This window comes from Cibotium barometz, chromosome 24, assembly GCF_041138505.1.
Source record: "Cibotium barometz isolate CiBa-2024 chromosome 24, ASM4113850v1, whole genome shotgun sequence".
NCBI classification, from domain to species: domain Eukaryota; kingdom Viridiplantae; phylum Streptophyta; class Polypodiopsida; order Cyatheales; family Cibotiaceae; genus Cibotium; species Cibotium barometz.
In genome coordinates this window covers 49,876,785-49,893,199 of record NC_141069.1, presented here as the reverse complement: position 1 = coordinate 49,893,199, position 16,415 = coordinate 49,876,785, and the positions used below count along the sequence as shown (strand labels likewise).

The following is a 16,415-nucleotide window of genomic DNA, read 5'->3' as shown; positions in this document are numbered from 1 at the left end:
TTAGGTCTATACCTAATATATATATATATATACCCTTCATTCAATAAGAGGCAAAAGTACACTAATATATATTCTCTCCCACAGTCCAAGATGGAGGTCATAAATCTTATTAGTGCTTAATTAGGAGTAAGATTTCAATATTTGCTCCTCTCTCCCCGTCCCATCACTAAACCTCTCCTTTCACGTCCCCCTCTCACATGTTATCGCTGAAAGAGTTAAAAGCCCCCTGCTGCTGTTTCTTCTTCTTCTTGAGATGAAGTATGATTGTATTATATATCACATCAACACCTTTGCTTTGATAAAAGTCCGCTTTGACAACAAGTTCCATAAGAAGGCATGTCTTATCATGTATATGGTTTACATGCTTTGGTAGAAAAAAAATGCTATATTTTGTATCCGATTCATATGCAGTGAGTAAACTGGTAGAAGAAAGCTTTGCTGTATAACTGGCCCTTCAAATGAACTGTGAGAAAGAAACCCCACCTTCTAGCCAAAACAACACCTAAACTTAGCTGGTTTCTCTATATTGGAGCTTTCTTCACCGTCTTCTTGCAATGCAACCACCTTTGTGCTGCCAAACCCAGGAGATGATTTTCGGAGATTTGCAGCCAAAACCTTCCTGCTTACTACGTTATAGATCTCCCTCACCACCATCTGAAACGCCGTGGACACATTGGTTGCATCCAGAGCTGAAGTCTCCATGAAAAACAGGTTCTCAGCTTCTGCAAGAGCTCGTCCATCTTCGACTGAGACCTCTCTCAAGTGCTGGAGGTCGCATTTGTTCCCCACAAGCATCGCCACCACGCTCATATCTGAGTGAACTGCACACGCCAAAGACTAGCAGATATGGAAAGATGCACTTCTTACAGTCAAGCATTTAATCGAGTTTGTGGCCCTTTTTTTTACTTTTAGATGATTCTTTAACATGATATTCAAGCAAGCAGGACTACATTTATGATTCGTATGACCAAACCGAGGGACTTGAAGCTGGGATTCTGAGCCCAATACGCAAAACCACTACCTAATGCTAATGCTATGGCTATGGCTATGGCTATGGCTACTTGCATACAAGAAAGTCGAAAGGGCTTACCACGGAGTTCTTCGAGCCAGCGGCCTATGTTATCGAAGGTCTGGCGGCGGCTGATGTCATATACGACCAGAGCTCCGACCGCGCCACGGTAGTAGGCGGACGTGACCGCCCGGAAGCGCTCCTGGCCAGCTGTATCCCAGATCTGGGCTTTGATCCGCTTTCCGTCCATCCCCATGCTCTGTGTCTGAAACTCTACCCCAATGGTGGCCTTGCTGTTGGCATGGAACTCATTCCGAGCATATCTCGACAACAAATTCGACTTCCCCACAGCAGAATCTCCTGTTAGCACGATCTTGAACAGATAGTCCTCGGCTGGCTCTTCGTCATATGGCATCTTGTGCACGAGGAGGCATCAAACGTGAAGCTATACAAGCTCTGAATATGATGGAAGAAACCCTAATCTTATACCAGTCTGCACCAAACAGCTGATCTCTGAAAGAACGGGTGTTAACCCTAGCCTTGCCTTTTTACCCCAGCTTTGCTGCAGAATGAACGCAGACTACCTGGACCAAGAAGAAGGTAAAAAAAACCCTATTCTTGCAAGCAGCTATTATGAACCCTAAAAACGCATTCAAATGCTAGACAGGGGAGACAGAAAAAGGTGAATTGCGAGAAAGCTTCAATTACGCAGCAAGCAAGACAAGAAAAGTTGCAGAATGGTAAGGCTTCACGCTCTGCCGCTATGTTCTAACGGGAAAAATGGGGAACGCCCGCAGAGAATGATTTCACAAGCCATGAAAACTCATAAGGAAAAAACGCTACAGAGGGCTCCCTAACCTATGGCTATGGCGCCCCAAGCTCGAGTTGTGGAAAAGAAAGAATGATGTGAAAATGATGGAGACGAGGTGGACAAAAGAATTTCTTTAACAGCACAGACGAGGGCCCCCAATGGTTCTTTGCCTGCAACCTTTACAGGTGATGACCGACATTTGAAATTTAAAATAGCAAATTATTTTTGTTGATATTTATTTTATTCAAGTGATGACCGACATTTGAAATGCAATTTGTCATTAAAATAGTAAATTATTATTGTTGATATATTTCACAACTTTTTGTAAGTGTATTAATTAAATACCACTAACGTGAGCATGTGAATAATGATTTTCTTCCATGGCACTTTCTAAAATTATTGATCCCAAAAAAATACTACTAACTTGGTATTTAATTAATTAACTTGACATTTATAATACAACCTTAATATATGTCTCTACTCAGCCCTTTGAGATTAAATAGAAAGGATATGGATGGATGCATGCAAATAGAAAGGATATGGGTGAATGATTGCAAATAGAAAGAATATGGGTGTAAAAATAGAAAGGGTAAGGAGGGTCATCATTTCATTGACTTTTCCAAGCATAATCATTACATACTAAAATGAAACCTTGGAAAAACACCTTGAAAAACTCACATAATATATTTAATGGAAATGCAAAACAACATTTCGGTGCCCTATTATTTTACTACCATATTTATTCTACTACCATATTCTGTCTAATGCATTACTTAAGTAATGGGGCTCCTACGAGCCCCATTAATTAATTAATGTATTAAGGTTCAAACTAAGCTTTGCACCTTCTTAATACATCTACCCACTAACCTACGAGACGAGGAAGACGATGGAGTCGAGCAAGAGCGAGACAAGACGAGCGAGATGGTGGAGGCTGGGTGCGAGTTGAGAGACAGTTCGGGCAGACAGCACGGAAGGCCTCTCAGCGAGCGGGAGAGCGTGCTCTCTCGGGCGCTAGAGAGAGAGAGAGAGAGAGAGAGAGAGAGAGAGAGAGAGAGCCATCGAGAGAGACAGAGCTAGCGCGTGCCAAAGAGACTGAGAGACATTGCTCTCTCGTGGATACAACACACGAGAGGGAGACAGAGCATGGAAAAAAAAGGCAGGCTCTCCACAATATGCCACGCGTAGAAAAAATAACCTTCACCAAAATTCCAGAAAATTCCACCGCCTCTCACCCCAAAGGTCGAAGCCCTTGTCAAAACAAATTAATGAACTTTCACCTCAAACGTTGGAGCCCTTCTACCAACTAATTAACTAATGTGAAACAAACTTTTGGTCCCATATTTAAATTTCATAACTTTCAAAACAATTTCAATTTTGAAGGATTTCTTTTGAATATATTTTGCAACCTCATGGAATTGGGGATTCATCCCCTTGGTGGATACCTTTCTCGCCCTCGACACAGCCTCGTCGATTCTAGCCACCCTCACTCCACGAAGGGGGTGAAAGAAAAGGTGTATGTTCCTCCTTGCCCAAAAACGTAAACAAACCAACCAACCTCTTCTCTACTTGAGCCAACGAGCATCTTGGTTAGTGGTGTACACTCTAGCTAAGGATGGTGCGAGTTTGAATCTCCCCCTCCCCTCACTCCACAAGATGGGGTGGTGTGGGTAATGTGTCTCTTTTATTTTATTTTTAACATTAGCATGTCGAATGAAAGCTTATTTTCTATATTGATTGTTTGCTTTCTCATGTTGGCTTACATGGATTAGGGTACAAGTTTAAGAAAGCTTGATCTTTTCTAGCCATTTTACTCCTTTTCAACCTTTGGTACATTAAATTTTTTGAAATAGTAAGAAGGTAACATAAAAAAGCAACCAAGTGACTTCTCTACTATTTCTTATGTAGCTTGCCTTGCCCTCCACGTGTCGCATTTTTTTCTCACATCCATGTCTGCATTGCATGCACCGGTTTCTCTCGGCCACCACGTCCACGCTACAGCGCCGCCCCTTTCTCTTACATGTTGGGCCACCACGTCCACGCTGCAGCGTCGCCCCTTCTCTTACATGCTGGGCCACCACTTCCACGCTGCAGCGCCGCCCCTATTCTATGCTGGGCCGTCGGTTGCAAAGGTTGCAGGTCGCGTTCCAGCTCCCAGGTTGTAGGTCGAGAGGGATGTCGAATGGCGTTTTGGTCCTTCCAACGAGCTCCCCTCCTATTCGCGCATTGTCCAGCCAGCTCCCCTCCTATTCGCACGTAAGCTTTCCCTGGTGGTGAGCATCCTCTCTCTCTCTCTCTCTCTCTCTCTCTCTCTCTCTCTCTCTCTCTCTCTCTCTCTCTCTCTCTCTCTCTCTCTCTCTCTCTCTCTCTCTCTCTGCGGATGTGCTCTCAAGTCTTCAGTCATCCTTTTTTGTTGGCTGTGCAGGCTATTGGAAGCGTGGACGTGCTCTCCAGTCAACGTGCACAAGCTCCCCTCCTATTCGACGTAAGCTCTCTCTGGTGGGTGAGCATCTCTCTCTCTCTCTCTCTCTCTCTCTCTCTCTCTCTCTCTCTCTCTCTCTCTCTCTCTCTCTCTCTCTCTCTCTCTCTCTCTCTCTCTCTCTCTCTCTCTCTCTCTCGCGGGGACGTGCTCTCCAGTCATGCTTTTTTTGTTGGCATGCAAGCTTTTGGAAGCGTGGACGTGCTCTGTGCACAACTCCCGACTGTGCAGGCTGTTTGAAGCATGGACGTGCGCCTCCCCTCCTCGGTGTCGATTGCAGTGCGCCTCCCTTCCATGGTAAGCTTTGAGTTTTTTGTAAAAAAATGAAAATGGTTAACATAAATAAGGTCTGTGTGTGTGGGATGTGTGTGTGTGTGTGTGTGTGTGTGTGTGTGTGTGTGTGTGTGTGTGAGAGAGAGAGAGAGAGAGAGAGAGAGAGAGAGAGAGAGATTGGTTGTTTGGCGCCTCTCGTCCTTGGTGATGCCTGTTTGCCGGCTCCCCTCCTCGGTGACGTCTGTTTGCCAGCTCCCCTCCTCTGCATGCGGCCGCGTTGGCCGAGAGAGAGAGAGAGAGAGAGAGAGAGAGAGAGAGAGAGAGAGAGATTGGTGTTTGGCGCCTCCCCTCCTCGGTGTCGTCTGTTTGCCGCCTCCCCTCCACAATAAGCCCAACGTGGGCCGTGTGTGTGTGTGGGGGCGTGTGGGTGTGTGTGGGAAAGGGAGAAGCTCACGCTTGCCAACATGGCCGAGAGAGAGAGAGAGAGAGAGAGAGAGAGAGAGAGAGAGAGAGAGAGAGAGAGAGAGAGAGTATGAATTTTTAAATTTTAATTTTTTTATTAAAAGTTTGTGAATAGTGTGTGTGTGGTATTTTTAAAATTTTAAAAATTTGTGAATATGTATTTTTAAATTTTTAAAGAGAGAGAGAGAGAGAGAGAGAGAGAATATGAATTTTTAAATTTTATTTTTTTTATTGAAAGTTTGTGAATAGTGTGTGTGTGTGTGTGGTATTTTTAAAATTTTAAAAGTTTGTGAATATGTATTTTTAAATTTTAAAAATATATAAATATTTTTTTTTAATTTTAAAAGTCTGTGAATTGTGTGTGTGTGTGTGTGTGTGTGTGTGTGTGTGTGTGTGTTATATGTGTTTTTAAAATTTTAAAAGTTTGTGAATATGTATTTTAAATTTTTAAAAGTTTGTGAATATGTATTTTTAAATTTTAAAAATACATAAATAGGTATTTTTAAATGTTAGAAGTTTTTTAAAATTTTAAAAGTGTGTTATATGTATTTTAAAATTTTTAAAGTTTGTGAATATGTATTTTTAAATTTTAAAAGTGTGTGATATGTATTTTTAAATTTAAAAATACCTCTAAGGGCTATTACTTTTAAAAATTTTAAAGTTTGTGTTATATGTATTTTTAAATTTTAAAAGTTTGTGAATATGTATTTTTAAATGTAAAAGTTTGTGAATATGTATTTTAAAATTTTAAAAGTTTGTGAATATGTATTTGTAAATTTTAAAAGTTTGTGAAAATGTCTTTTTAAATTTTAAAAGTGTGTGTGTTTGAGGGTTTTTGAGTTAGCGAATAGAGTGTATTTTTGTGGGAGTGTGTGGGTTTTTTTGACATAGTGTGTGTATTTGTTTGTGTGTGTGTGTGTGTGTGTGTGTGTGTGTGTGTGAGAGAGAGAGAGAGAGAGAGAGAGAGAGAGAGAGAGAGAGAGAGAGAAAGAGAGTGTGGGTGTGTATTTATTTACATATACCCATGTGTTGTTTTTAATGAAATATGAAATGAGAGAGAGAGAGTAGAATTTGTCACACACACGTGCACACACTCACCTACACACACACATACACACACACACACATACACACACACACACACACACACACATACACCTACGTGCAAAGGTTTTTTGAGGCTTTTTGAAATAGTGTGTGTGTGTGTGGTGAGAGAGAGAGAGAGTGTGTGTGTGTGTGTGTGTGCGTTTGCGTGTTTTTTTTCACGTGAGAGAGACTTTTTAAATGTTTTCATAATATTAAATGTGCTATTTTATTTACCATGCATTAACTATGTGTGTGTGTTTGTGTGTGTGTGTGTGTGTGTGTGTGTGTGTGGGTGAGAGAGAGAGAGAGAGAGAGAGAGAGAGAGAGAGAGTGTATTTATTTACATATACCCATGTGTTGTTTTTAATGAAAAAAGAAATGAGAGAGAGAGAGTAGAATTTGTCACATACAAGTGCACACACTCACCTACACACACACACACCCCTACGCACACACACCTACACACTCACCTACACACCTACGTGCACACACACACACACACAAACACACACCTACACACACATGGCACAAACACCCTCACCTACACACACACACAAACCTACACACACACACACCGACACACATGGTGCAAAAATGTCTTTTATATATATATATATATATATATATATATATATATTTATGTATTTGTGTGTGTGTGTGAGTGTGTGGTTGTTGTTGTTGTTGTTGTTGTTGTGTGTGTGTGTGTGTGTGTGAGTAAAACACACATGTACACACACAAATGTTTGTGTGTGTGTGTGTGTGCGTGAGAGAGAGAGAGAGAGAGAGTGTGTGTGTGTGTGTGTGTGTGTATTTATTTACATATACCCATGTGTTGTTTTTAATGAAAAATGAAATGAGAGAGAGAGAGAGAGAGTAGAATTTGTCACACACACGTGCACACTCACCTACACACACACCTATGCACACTCACCTACACACACACACACACCTACGCACACACACCTACACACACACACACACCTACGCACACTCACCTACACACACACACACACCTACGCGCACACACACAAACACACACCTACACACACATGGCACAAACGCCCTTACCTACACACACACACACACACACACACACACCTACACACACACACCGACACACATGGTGTAAAAATGTTTTAAAAATCTTAAATGAGCTATTATTTTTCATGCATTAACTGTGTGTGTGTGTGTGTGGTGTGTGTGTGTGTGTGTAGGTGAGTGTGTGCATGTACTCACACACAAACACACAAACACACACCCAAACATGACGTGCAGATGTGTACATACACACACATGTGTATATATAGATATATTTATATCTTATATATATATATATATAAATAATCATATATATATTCATGTATTTGTGTGTGTGTGTGTGTGTGTGTGTGTGTGGTTGTTGTTGTTGTTGTTGTTGTGTGTGTGTGTGAGTAAAACACACATGTACACACACAAATGTTAAGGACCTAAATGTATAGGTCCAAACATCCATTTACACACACAATGTATTCGCATTAGTATATTTGACACACCTAGACGTATATAGTATTCATGCTTCTACTGACTTATATAATTGTATGTATGATTGACAGATGGAAGAGGTGATTAGCATTGTTTTTTAGCACATGAGAAGCACTCTTTGCTTTGAGGAAAGGGTGAATTTGGCCGAGTTTGAGCATCGTTATTTCTATGTTCCAAGTTGGTCTACGATTTCTACTGTTAATTGGAACGATGTTTTCCAAATTACTGTACGATTAGATTCAGATAAATTAGATGAAAATATTGCGCTCATGATTATTCAAGAAAACCTGGGCTTGATTGATCGCTATAGACTATAATGTCCATGTTGATAAAGATCAAGCAAAACAAGTATTTGATGAGGTCATCAAATGTGTCCCAAAGCATAAGCTTCTTTGAAAATAAACATGGTTATGTTATTATTTAGTAACCATTGGTGGTAGATTGTATAAGTATTTTTTATTGTTTCTTATTATCTCTATGATTGGTATTAATATATAGCTTGATTATGTTTCTGAAAAGATGCACGAGGGGAGAAGAGAGCTTGAGCTCTTGCAAGCACACACACACACTCACAAAACCCTAAAAGAGAACACACAAGGTGAGAGGCTAAAAATCTTCTTCTTCTTCACACAACATTCAACACACCATATACAAAGATAAGAGTACACACAATATGAAAAGGTACTCAACCAAATACATACTAGGGTTCTCTATAGTGTGAACCCAACTAAATGAGGTGGCGCTATAACTATGCCAGTCTCTAGAATGGCTATCACACAGCCTGTCATCCCACTGGCCGTATATCACCTATGATCTCACCAACCATGCCAGTGGTGTAAGTGTGGGGCCTATCCCCCAGGCGAGTCATCAGTGTCCACCGCCTCACTAGATGAGCTTGATATCTCAATAGTTTCATGTAGAGAAATGTCATCAAATATCTTGAAGTTGACCTATGACAATAACAAATTGTTGGATACGATCTTCTTTGAGGAGATGCCACAATTGGGCTTTTTTGGATATCATTGTAGCCCAAAATGCAAAATTCTTGGCTTTGATGGGTGGGATGATATTAATCCTCAATACATTTATATAGTCTTAGATCCTCACAGGCTAGATGACAATCTTAAGCTTCTTTTAATCAAAGAGACATTGGGATTATTAGATGGCTTTTACATTGTGGATAGTAGATGTAGGAGCTCTGAGGAAAAGTGCTTCATTTTTAGAAGGGAAATATTGAAATGCATTCCATTAAAAAAGTTGGTAAAGATAATGTAATAAGATTTAAGATTATTGATGGATGAGTCCTCTCTCTCTCTCTCTCTCTCTCTCTCTCTCTCTCTCTCTCTCTCTCTCTCTCTCTCTCTCTCTCTCTCTCTCTCTCTTCTGTATGTTTGATTGTTTGTCTGTCTCTGTCTCTCTCTAAACCAATGCTTATTATTCGCTTCGCTTTTATTTGGTGTGAAACATAGTTAGGAGAGGGTGAAAAAAATAGAGAGGCTTCACTTTTATTTGGTGTGAAACATAGTTAGGAGAGGGTGAAAAAAATAGAGAGATCATAAATTTGTTATTTTATGTATCTTTGTATGTCTATGTGTAGAAGCAAGCACAAGGGCGATTGAATCAAAGTTGGTGCTTTCGAGTATAATTCTGTCTTCAACTTGAGGTTAGATCTTTTGATGCTATCACTGCCTCTCTCAATTTTCGTGTTGAAAAGAGATGCATAGAGAGAGAGAGAGAGAGAGAGAGAGAGAGAGAGTGGTGGAGAGAGAATTGTGTACATTAACATACTTAAAAAAGAAAAAAAAAACCTTTCATAGAGAAATATACGTATCGCTGTGTACTTCTTTCTGTTGTATACATATACGATACTAGGGTTGGGTTTATGTTGGCAAAGATACATAGAGATAATTGTAGATCTTTAAGATTTTAATTTTGGATTTCAGCAAATGGAGCTTCAAAATGATAATGACCTCTTGAAAAGATGTAGTAGCTATGGATGATTCTTGAAATAAAGAAGTAGCTTTGTCTACGCCATATGAGTTGATGAATGTTTGGGCTGCAAAGCACCTTGCTCGGTCAAGGTCTCCATATGGACAAACAAGCTCTAAACGTCGTCAAACTATTGTGGATACATGCGACCGCACTGAGAAAACTTCGGTTTCTTGCAAGGAGTACTTAGATGCTCTTTGGGATGAGATTCGTGGAAGTGGCAGCCAAAGGGGAGATATATTGAGAGATGAGTTGACTCATTATCTCCATCACGTCCATGACAGTAGTGGTCGCATGGAGGCAAATCAACTAGGCATGATTTCTTTCATGGAGAACATGCAATCTGAAATTGGGGAATGTCTACGTGGATGTAATGGGCAATGTAAAGAACATGTAGACTCTTTAAAAGATCAAGTGCGTGCATTAGGCATGGAGCTATTGAGTCTAAAGATATCTATTAATCCACTCAATGCAATTATGAAAAAGATGTGCCGTGTTTTAGAAGCCAAGGTAGTTGCTTAGAGATTTTGTGAGAGGGATGATGTTTTTTTATCAAGGGTCAAATTGTGTTCCGACTTTTAGAAATTTTGGCGATATATATGAAATTTCTATTTTTCAAATTTAATACTTCTCTCTTCTATCTCTCAACATGTTTCAACTCTGTCTTCCTCTCTCTCTCTCTCTCTCTCTCTCTCTCTCTCTCTCTATATATATATATATATATATATATATATATATATATATATATATATATATATACACACATATATATATATGTATGTATATATGTATGTATGTATGTATGCATATCTATGTCATTGTCTCTATCTTTGTCTATCTCAAGTATTATGTTGTTTGAAGTTAAGAAAAATAGTATTCATAATTTTGTGTTTCGAAGGAGATTAAAGATGGCTAAGAGCTGTACATACTTGAGCTCGAACCAAGTTCGTCGGCTTTGAATTTTGGATGCAACACGCATGACTTGCCGTAAACAGTCATAGACAAGGACATGCATTCGAAAACAAAATGGTTCTAATTTTACGGATTACTTTGCCATAGCTGGAATTGAAACATTTGGAAGAGTTGAAAATGAGGAGCATAGTGAACCTCATGTGGGTGGCGGAATCCACTTGAATTCAAGAAACATAACTATTCTCAATGCTAAAGTTCTTCAAGAACCTATCAATGAACCTCACAATGCTCAAACACATAGAGATTTGGCGCGGGGGCCTTTCTCATTTGATTTAAATGAGCTACCTACTATGGATGATAATTTACATTCTACAGCATTTGTTATTGGTGATGTAAAAGATATTAAATATGAATGTCACTCTATAAGGCGGGTGTTTTCTTTGCCTCGGAATGTCAAGCACCCAACTACTATGGTGTTATATTCTAGAGTTTGTACTCCACTCATTATTAGGAGCCCTTTCTTTCAAGTGTCATTTTTGTGGTGCAATGATTTGGAAGTGTGAGGTGAAAAGCAGTTAATTAATTTTGAAGGGTTGCCTACTCCGGATAGATCAAGTTTTGCCACTATCAACAATGGTTTGCTGATGGAAGAGATGATGTTTGATTCTGTTCAGTAGGCTGATTTGTCTGTTTCCATGGAAAGGAGTCTTAATAGTTGTCAAGAGCATTTGATACTATCCTTAAAGCCGTTTCTTTGAACCAGGGTGATTTTTTTTTCTTGATGGACCAGGTGAATCAGGCAAAACTTATCTTTACAATGCCTTGCTATCTTGATTACGTGGAGAGAAACACGTTGCCTTGGTATGTGCATCGTCTGGAATAGCCGCATTATCACTCTCGAATGGTGAAAAGTTATACTTTTTGGTGGTGACTTTAGGCAAATCTTACCAGTTGTGCCAAAGAGATCGCGTGAAGACATTGTTGATGCAACGTTATGCCAGTCACATATTTGGAGATATGTGAGTGTTTTAAAGCTCACCCAAAACATGCGGGTTAGACAGAGTGCTTTACTGTGGTATAGAACATGAATTTGTCAAATGGACATTACAAATTGGGGATGGCACTATAGGTCAGCCAAACAATGATGGCAGAGTAGTAATTCCATCGCAAATGTTGATCCATGGCAACTCTATTTTGAGTTTGGTAGAATGGGTATACAAAGATCTTCATAGAGTTGAGGATTATGCATGCTTCTTCAAAGACTGTGCTATTCTTGCACCATGAAATTTAGAGGTTGATGAGATCAATGAACTAGTCTTGAGTTCGTTGCCTGGTCTTGAAAGAGAATACCTTAGTGCAGATTCTATTGTTTCTTGCGAGAATGACACAAAATTGTATCCAAGTGAGTACTTGAACAGTTGGAACTTAGGTGGCGGTTACCCTTCTCACCGCTTACTTCGAAAGATTAATGCACCCATCATTTTGCTCCGTAATTTGGACCCTCGACGGGGACTTTGTAATGGTAATAGATTGATATACAAGAAATTTAACTCAAAGGTGATTAGAAGCACAAATCATTACAGGTACAAACATTGGAGACGGAGTCTTTATTCCCAGGATAACATTTGTGCCTACTATGCTTCAATTACCGTTTGACATGAGAAGGAGGTAATTTCCTGTCAGGTTAGCTTTTGGTATGTCAATAAATAAGTCCAAGGACAAACATTGAGTGTATTGGGACTTTATTTGGCCACGCAAGTATTCACACATGGATAACTGTACGTCACTATGCCATATGTTAGATCATCCAATGCAGTGAAAGTGTGTGTGAAGCATATTGTGGAATATGATAGTGGCACAACAGGTTCAAATGAACTCTTCACAACCAATGTTGTCTACACAAGGAGGTTTTGCAAATGGCATGTCGAAGAATTTAAATGTAAATGGCAGTTTGCAAATGTAAGAGACTACATTTATACCTATCTTTGTGCAATGAAGGAAGCATTTGATTGGAGAATGTTTCTGAAGATGTGCAAGTGCAGTCTTTGTTTGCTATTGGATTGCTTTTATATACAGTGTCCTTATATTGTGTGTGTGTGTGTGTATCTATATATATATATATATATATATATATATATATATATATATATATATATATATATATATATAGAGAGAGAGAGAGAGAGAGAGAGAGGAGTGTCTGTGTTATATTTGATATCAGGGATATATTGCTTTTTAGGATGAATGTGGCAAGGAGATCATTTTCGTTCGTTTATGGTGATGGACAAGATATTGAGGAGGTAAATGTTTTAGACGTTTGCTATAATTTAGGTATTATTGTTTTCCAAGATTTATTTAATATTCATGGCTGAATTGTAGACCCTCCATTTTGGGAAGGCCAAGCAACAGCTTCTCTAATTATCAAACTGTTAGAGAGCATTGGTGTTTTACGGTATATATACAAACTTTCTTTTTATGTAGCTTTTGTGTTTTGTTTGATTAATTTGTATTTTTATTGAAACGTTCATTTGCAAACAGGGAATATCTTCACTTTTTAGAACCCAGATTATTGTTGGGTTTGTATGGTCGAGACAGTTACGACGAGAGCTTTGGGCTTCTAGGAATTTACAATCTACGATTATGGAAGGTTGCAGATTAGCAATGTTTTGGCCATGGGTGAGGGAGGAGAGATAGAAAGGAAGGTACTTTTTCTTGATGGATATTTTCATATTCTTTCTCAAATTTCTCAAGTGAAATATATTCAATATTCTTCTTTTTGAGTAAAAGATTCATGGGATTTACAAAAATCAATTCTACCCATATTTCCTAATAAAATTAATAATGCTCAAAATTCCACTTTTGATAAATACTCATAATTTGAATTATGCCAAAAATTCCTCTTTTACCATTTAATTTCTTGGATCTCAATTATCATGGAAATTCCTCTTTTTGCATAAAATAAATTTACAAAAATTCCTCTTTTACCATTTAACTACTTGGATCTCAAATATCATGGGAATTCCTCTTTTTGAAAAAAATTAAATTTACCAAAATTTACTCTTTTCTCATAATCAATTAATTATGCATAATTATAAAAAAAATATTTCTCCTGAATATGATAAAAATCATTCTTTTTACATAGGATGTCCAATCCTAGAATATGGTAAGAAGTCCTCTTTTAGCATTATGCATAAAAATAAGATATGCATTATTTTTTGAAAATTTTGCCATAGCTTCGCTACTATTATTGATAATTTTCAATTTTTTTCTAAAGAATAAAAGCTTGTAATGAAAATATGATAGTAGTTCCTCTTTTATGCTTAAAATCAAACTACGAATTTAAATCCTAATTCTAATCATAATCATAAACTTAATTATGATTATCCCACTAAATTAAGCTCATTCCATTATTTCTCTTTTTCCAAATTGATAGGATAATCTTTTTCTCATTTAAAATCAATCAAAGTAGTTTTTAACTACTTATAAATAATCTAAAATAATTAACCCCGTTATTTTTAACACAAAATCATAAAAATATCATTTTCTTAATCTTTAGCTTAACAAGCCTAGAGTTTAGCTTTGAATTAAGAGACTATCATTGAGAAGCATCCTTTTTCAAGGAATTTAGCCTCAAAGATGGCTATTCTTTTAGAGAGAGAGAGATTTACTTAAAGAAAGCATTATAAATAAGCATAAAGATTAACTTTCTCTTAATTAAGCATTAAGACTTTAAGAGAAAGCTTGATTTTAATTAAAATAATTATTTAGAAAGCTTCTCAAGCTTGAGAGGGGTTGAGAAGAAGAAAGTCATTGAGATAAATTGAAAAAAACCATAAAATTTGATTTTACCTCCAAGTTTGGCTTGATTTTACCTCCAAGTTTGGCTTGATTCTCTATTAGTAGTGAAGCCCCCGACCAATGAATTGGTCCACCAAGAGGATAAGAGAAACTCCAAGAGTTGTTGTAGAGAGAGAGAGCTGCAAGCTCCCAAGAGAGAGGAAAATTTAAGGGATAATAGAAAATATGATTATTTTGATATAATACTAGCATGGTATAGCTCCAATATTTTTTTATAAATGACTGAGGGTCTATTTATAGGAGAGGGAGGCCACTAACCAAGTCCAACTGGGTTCTAGAATATTCCAGGTTTAGTTTGACTCAATTTGGACAAGATTTGGACCAGTTTGGCTCCCTTTTTGATTTGGTTTGATCCAAGAGAGAGGACAGATAAAAATATCACAATTTTTTTGAATTAAAAACCCTTCCACACATGTAAAAAAGGTGCCTACCTCAAGAGTCCCCCTCTCCATACCAAGGTGTCAGAAATCCATCATTATTCCAAAATATCCCTTTTTTTAGTAATATCTCATTATTTTTAAGTAATAGACCTTATACTCAATCAACTCTTCATCTTATGTGAGAATCTACTCATTTTTTGGTATTTTCTTTTATTCTTTTGGATTTATCTCATCCCAACACTTGGCCCACTGGAACCTTAATTAGACCATAATTCAAAAATTTCTGAAAATATAGACCCTTAGGCTAAGGTCCCTTATACCATTTTTAATTAATTCCTAATGCACATTGGAAAGTTTATTTTGAACTTCTGTTTCAAGGGAATCCATTTTAGACACTAGGAGGATTTTTATATCCAAAGATATCTCAATTTTGGATTATCTCTCTCTAGACATTTTCTCTCTCTCTAGGCCAAAATAGGGTAAAACAATATCTTTCTTCTATTTCAAAGAGGGGAATAATTTCAAGAACAGAAGGGGAGGTTCTTACACCTTTACACCTCAAAAGCTAGAGGGAGGAATCTTACAAGATTTGACCACCAATTAAATATAGATTTGGACAATTGTCCAAATCTATATAGGTCACTCCATTGGGGACTCACATAATCCTCCTCCCACTAGATTTTACCAACCATTCAATATAGATTTAGAAAATTCTCCAAATCTATAACAATTCATATCTCACTCCTATCAATGGTGATTGATGTAGTTCATGGGGTTCGTAGCATGACGGATCTTAAATAGGTTTGAGATGATGTTGCATGGATTGTTAAAACTAGCTGCTGAACTTGCACAATTTGTCCTCATCACATTTGTAACATTCAAGCAACTTGTAGCCTTGGAGAGTGCTTTAGAGAAGGTAACTAGGAAATACAAGATAGCAATTGGTAGTGTGGATATTAAATATCCTAATACAGATCATGTGGATGGATCAATCAATACTTTTTTGGCACATGTATTAGTGAGTAAAGAGAAGGAATTCATGTACAATCGTCGCTACCAATATTTGGAGCATAGACCATATATTTTGGATACTTCTGACAATAGTGATAGAGAGAGTGGTGACTCAGATGGACATGAAGAGTAAACTAGTGCACAAAGACTATTACTAAAGAGAGATGGAATCACAAAAGCAAGGAGATGATTCTTTGTTTACAAATGAGAAGCTTCTAACTTCTTCTTGATGATCCAGACACAAGTGTTTAAAAAACATATTTAGTTTTTACTTTATTGTTGGTAGGATAGTTTTTTCCATCGTGATATGTAAGTAAATGCTCTAAGAATATCATCAGTTAGATTTTTATGTATGGTACTTATGATCTCAACTTAGTAGAAAAACTTCTATTTCATTTTGTAAAATTCAAAGACACTATTATTGAGCTAATTTGACTACATCATAATTCGTTCATTGTTATAAAAAGTAAAATAATTCCATGCTCACATTAGATCAATTAGACCAAGTGTTTATGACTTTTTTAATTGACACCCCAAACAAAGATTTGGACACTTATTCAAATTTAATCCTTACATATAGTTGATTGTTTAGGGGTATATCAATAAGGCTACATAAAGTTTATAGTC

General features: G+C 37.6%; 1 protein-coding gene across 1 annotated transcript; it reads right to left on the bottom strand.

The window, feature by feature from the left end:
- Positions 1 to 326: 326 nt before the first annotated feature.
- LOC147625406 (ras-related protein RABA5c-like) lies at positions 327 to 1,914 on the bottom strand. Its single transcript, XM_086818743.1, has 2 exons — positions 1,091 to 1,914; positions 327 to 821 (listed from the first exon to the last, which is right to left on the bottom strand). The coding sequence occupies exons 1-2, from the start codon at positions 1,422 to 1,424 to the stop codon at positions 487 to 489; spliced, it is 669 nt and encodes a 222-aa protein (XP_086674869.1). The 5' UTR covers positions 1,425 to 1,914; the 3' UTR covers positions 327 to 486.
- Between the last annotated feature and the right edge of the window lie 14,501 nt (positions 1,915 to 16,415).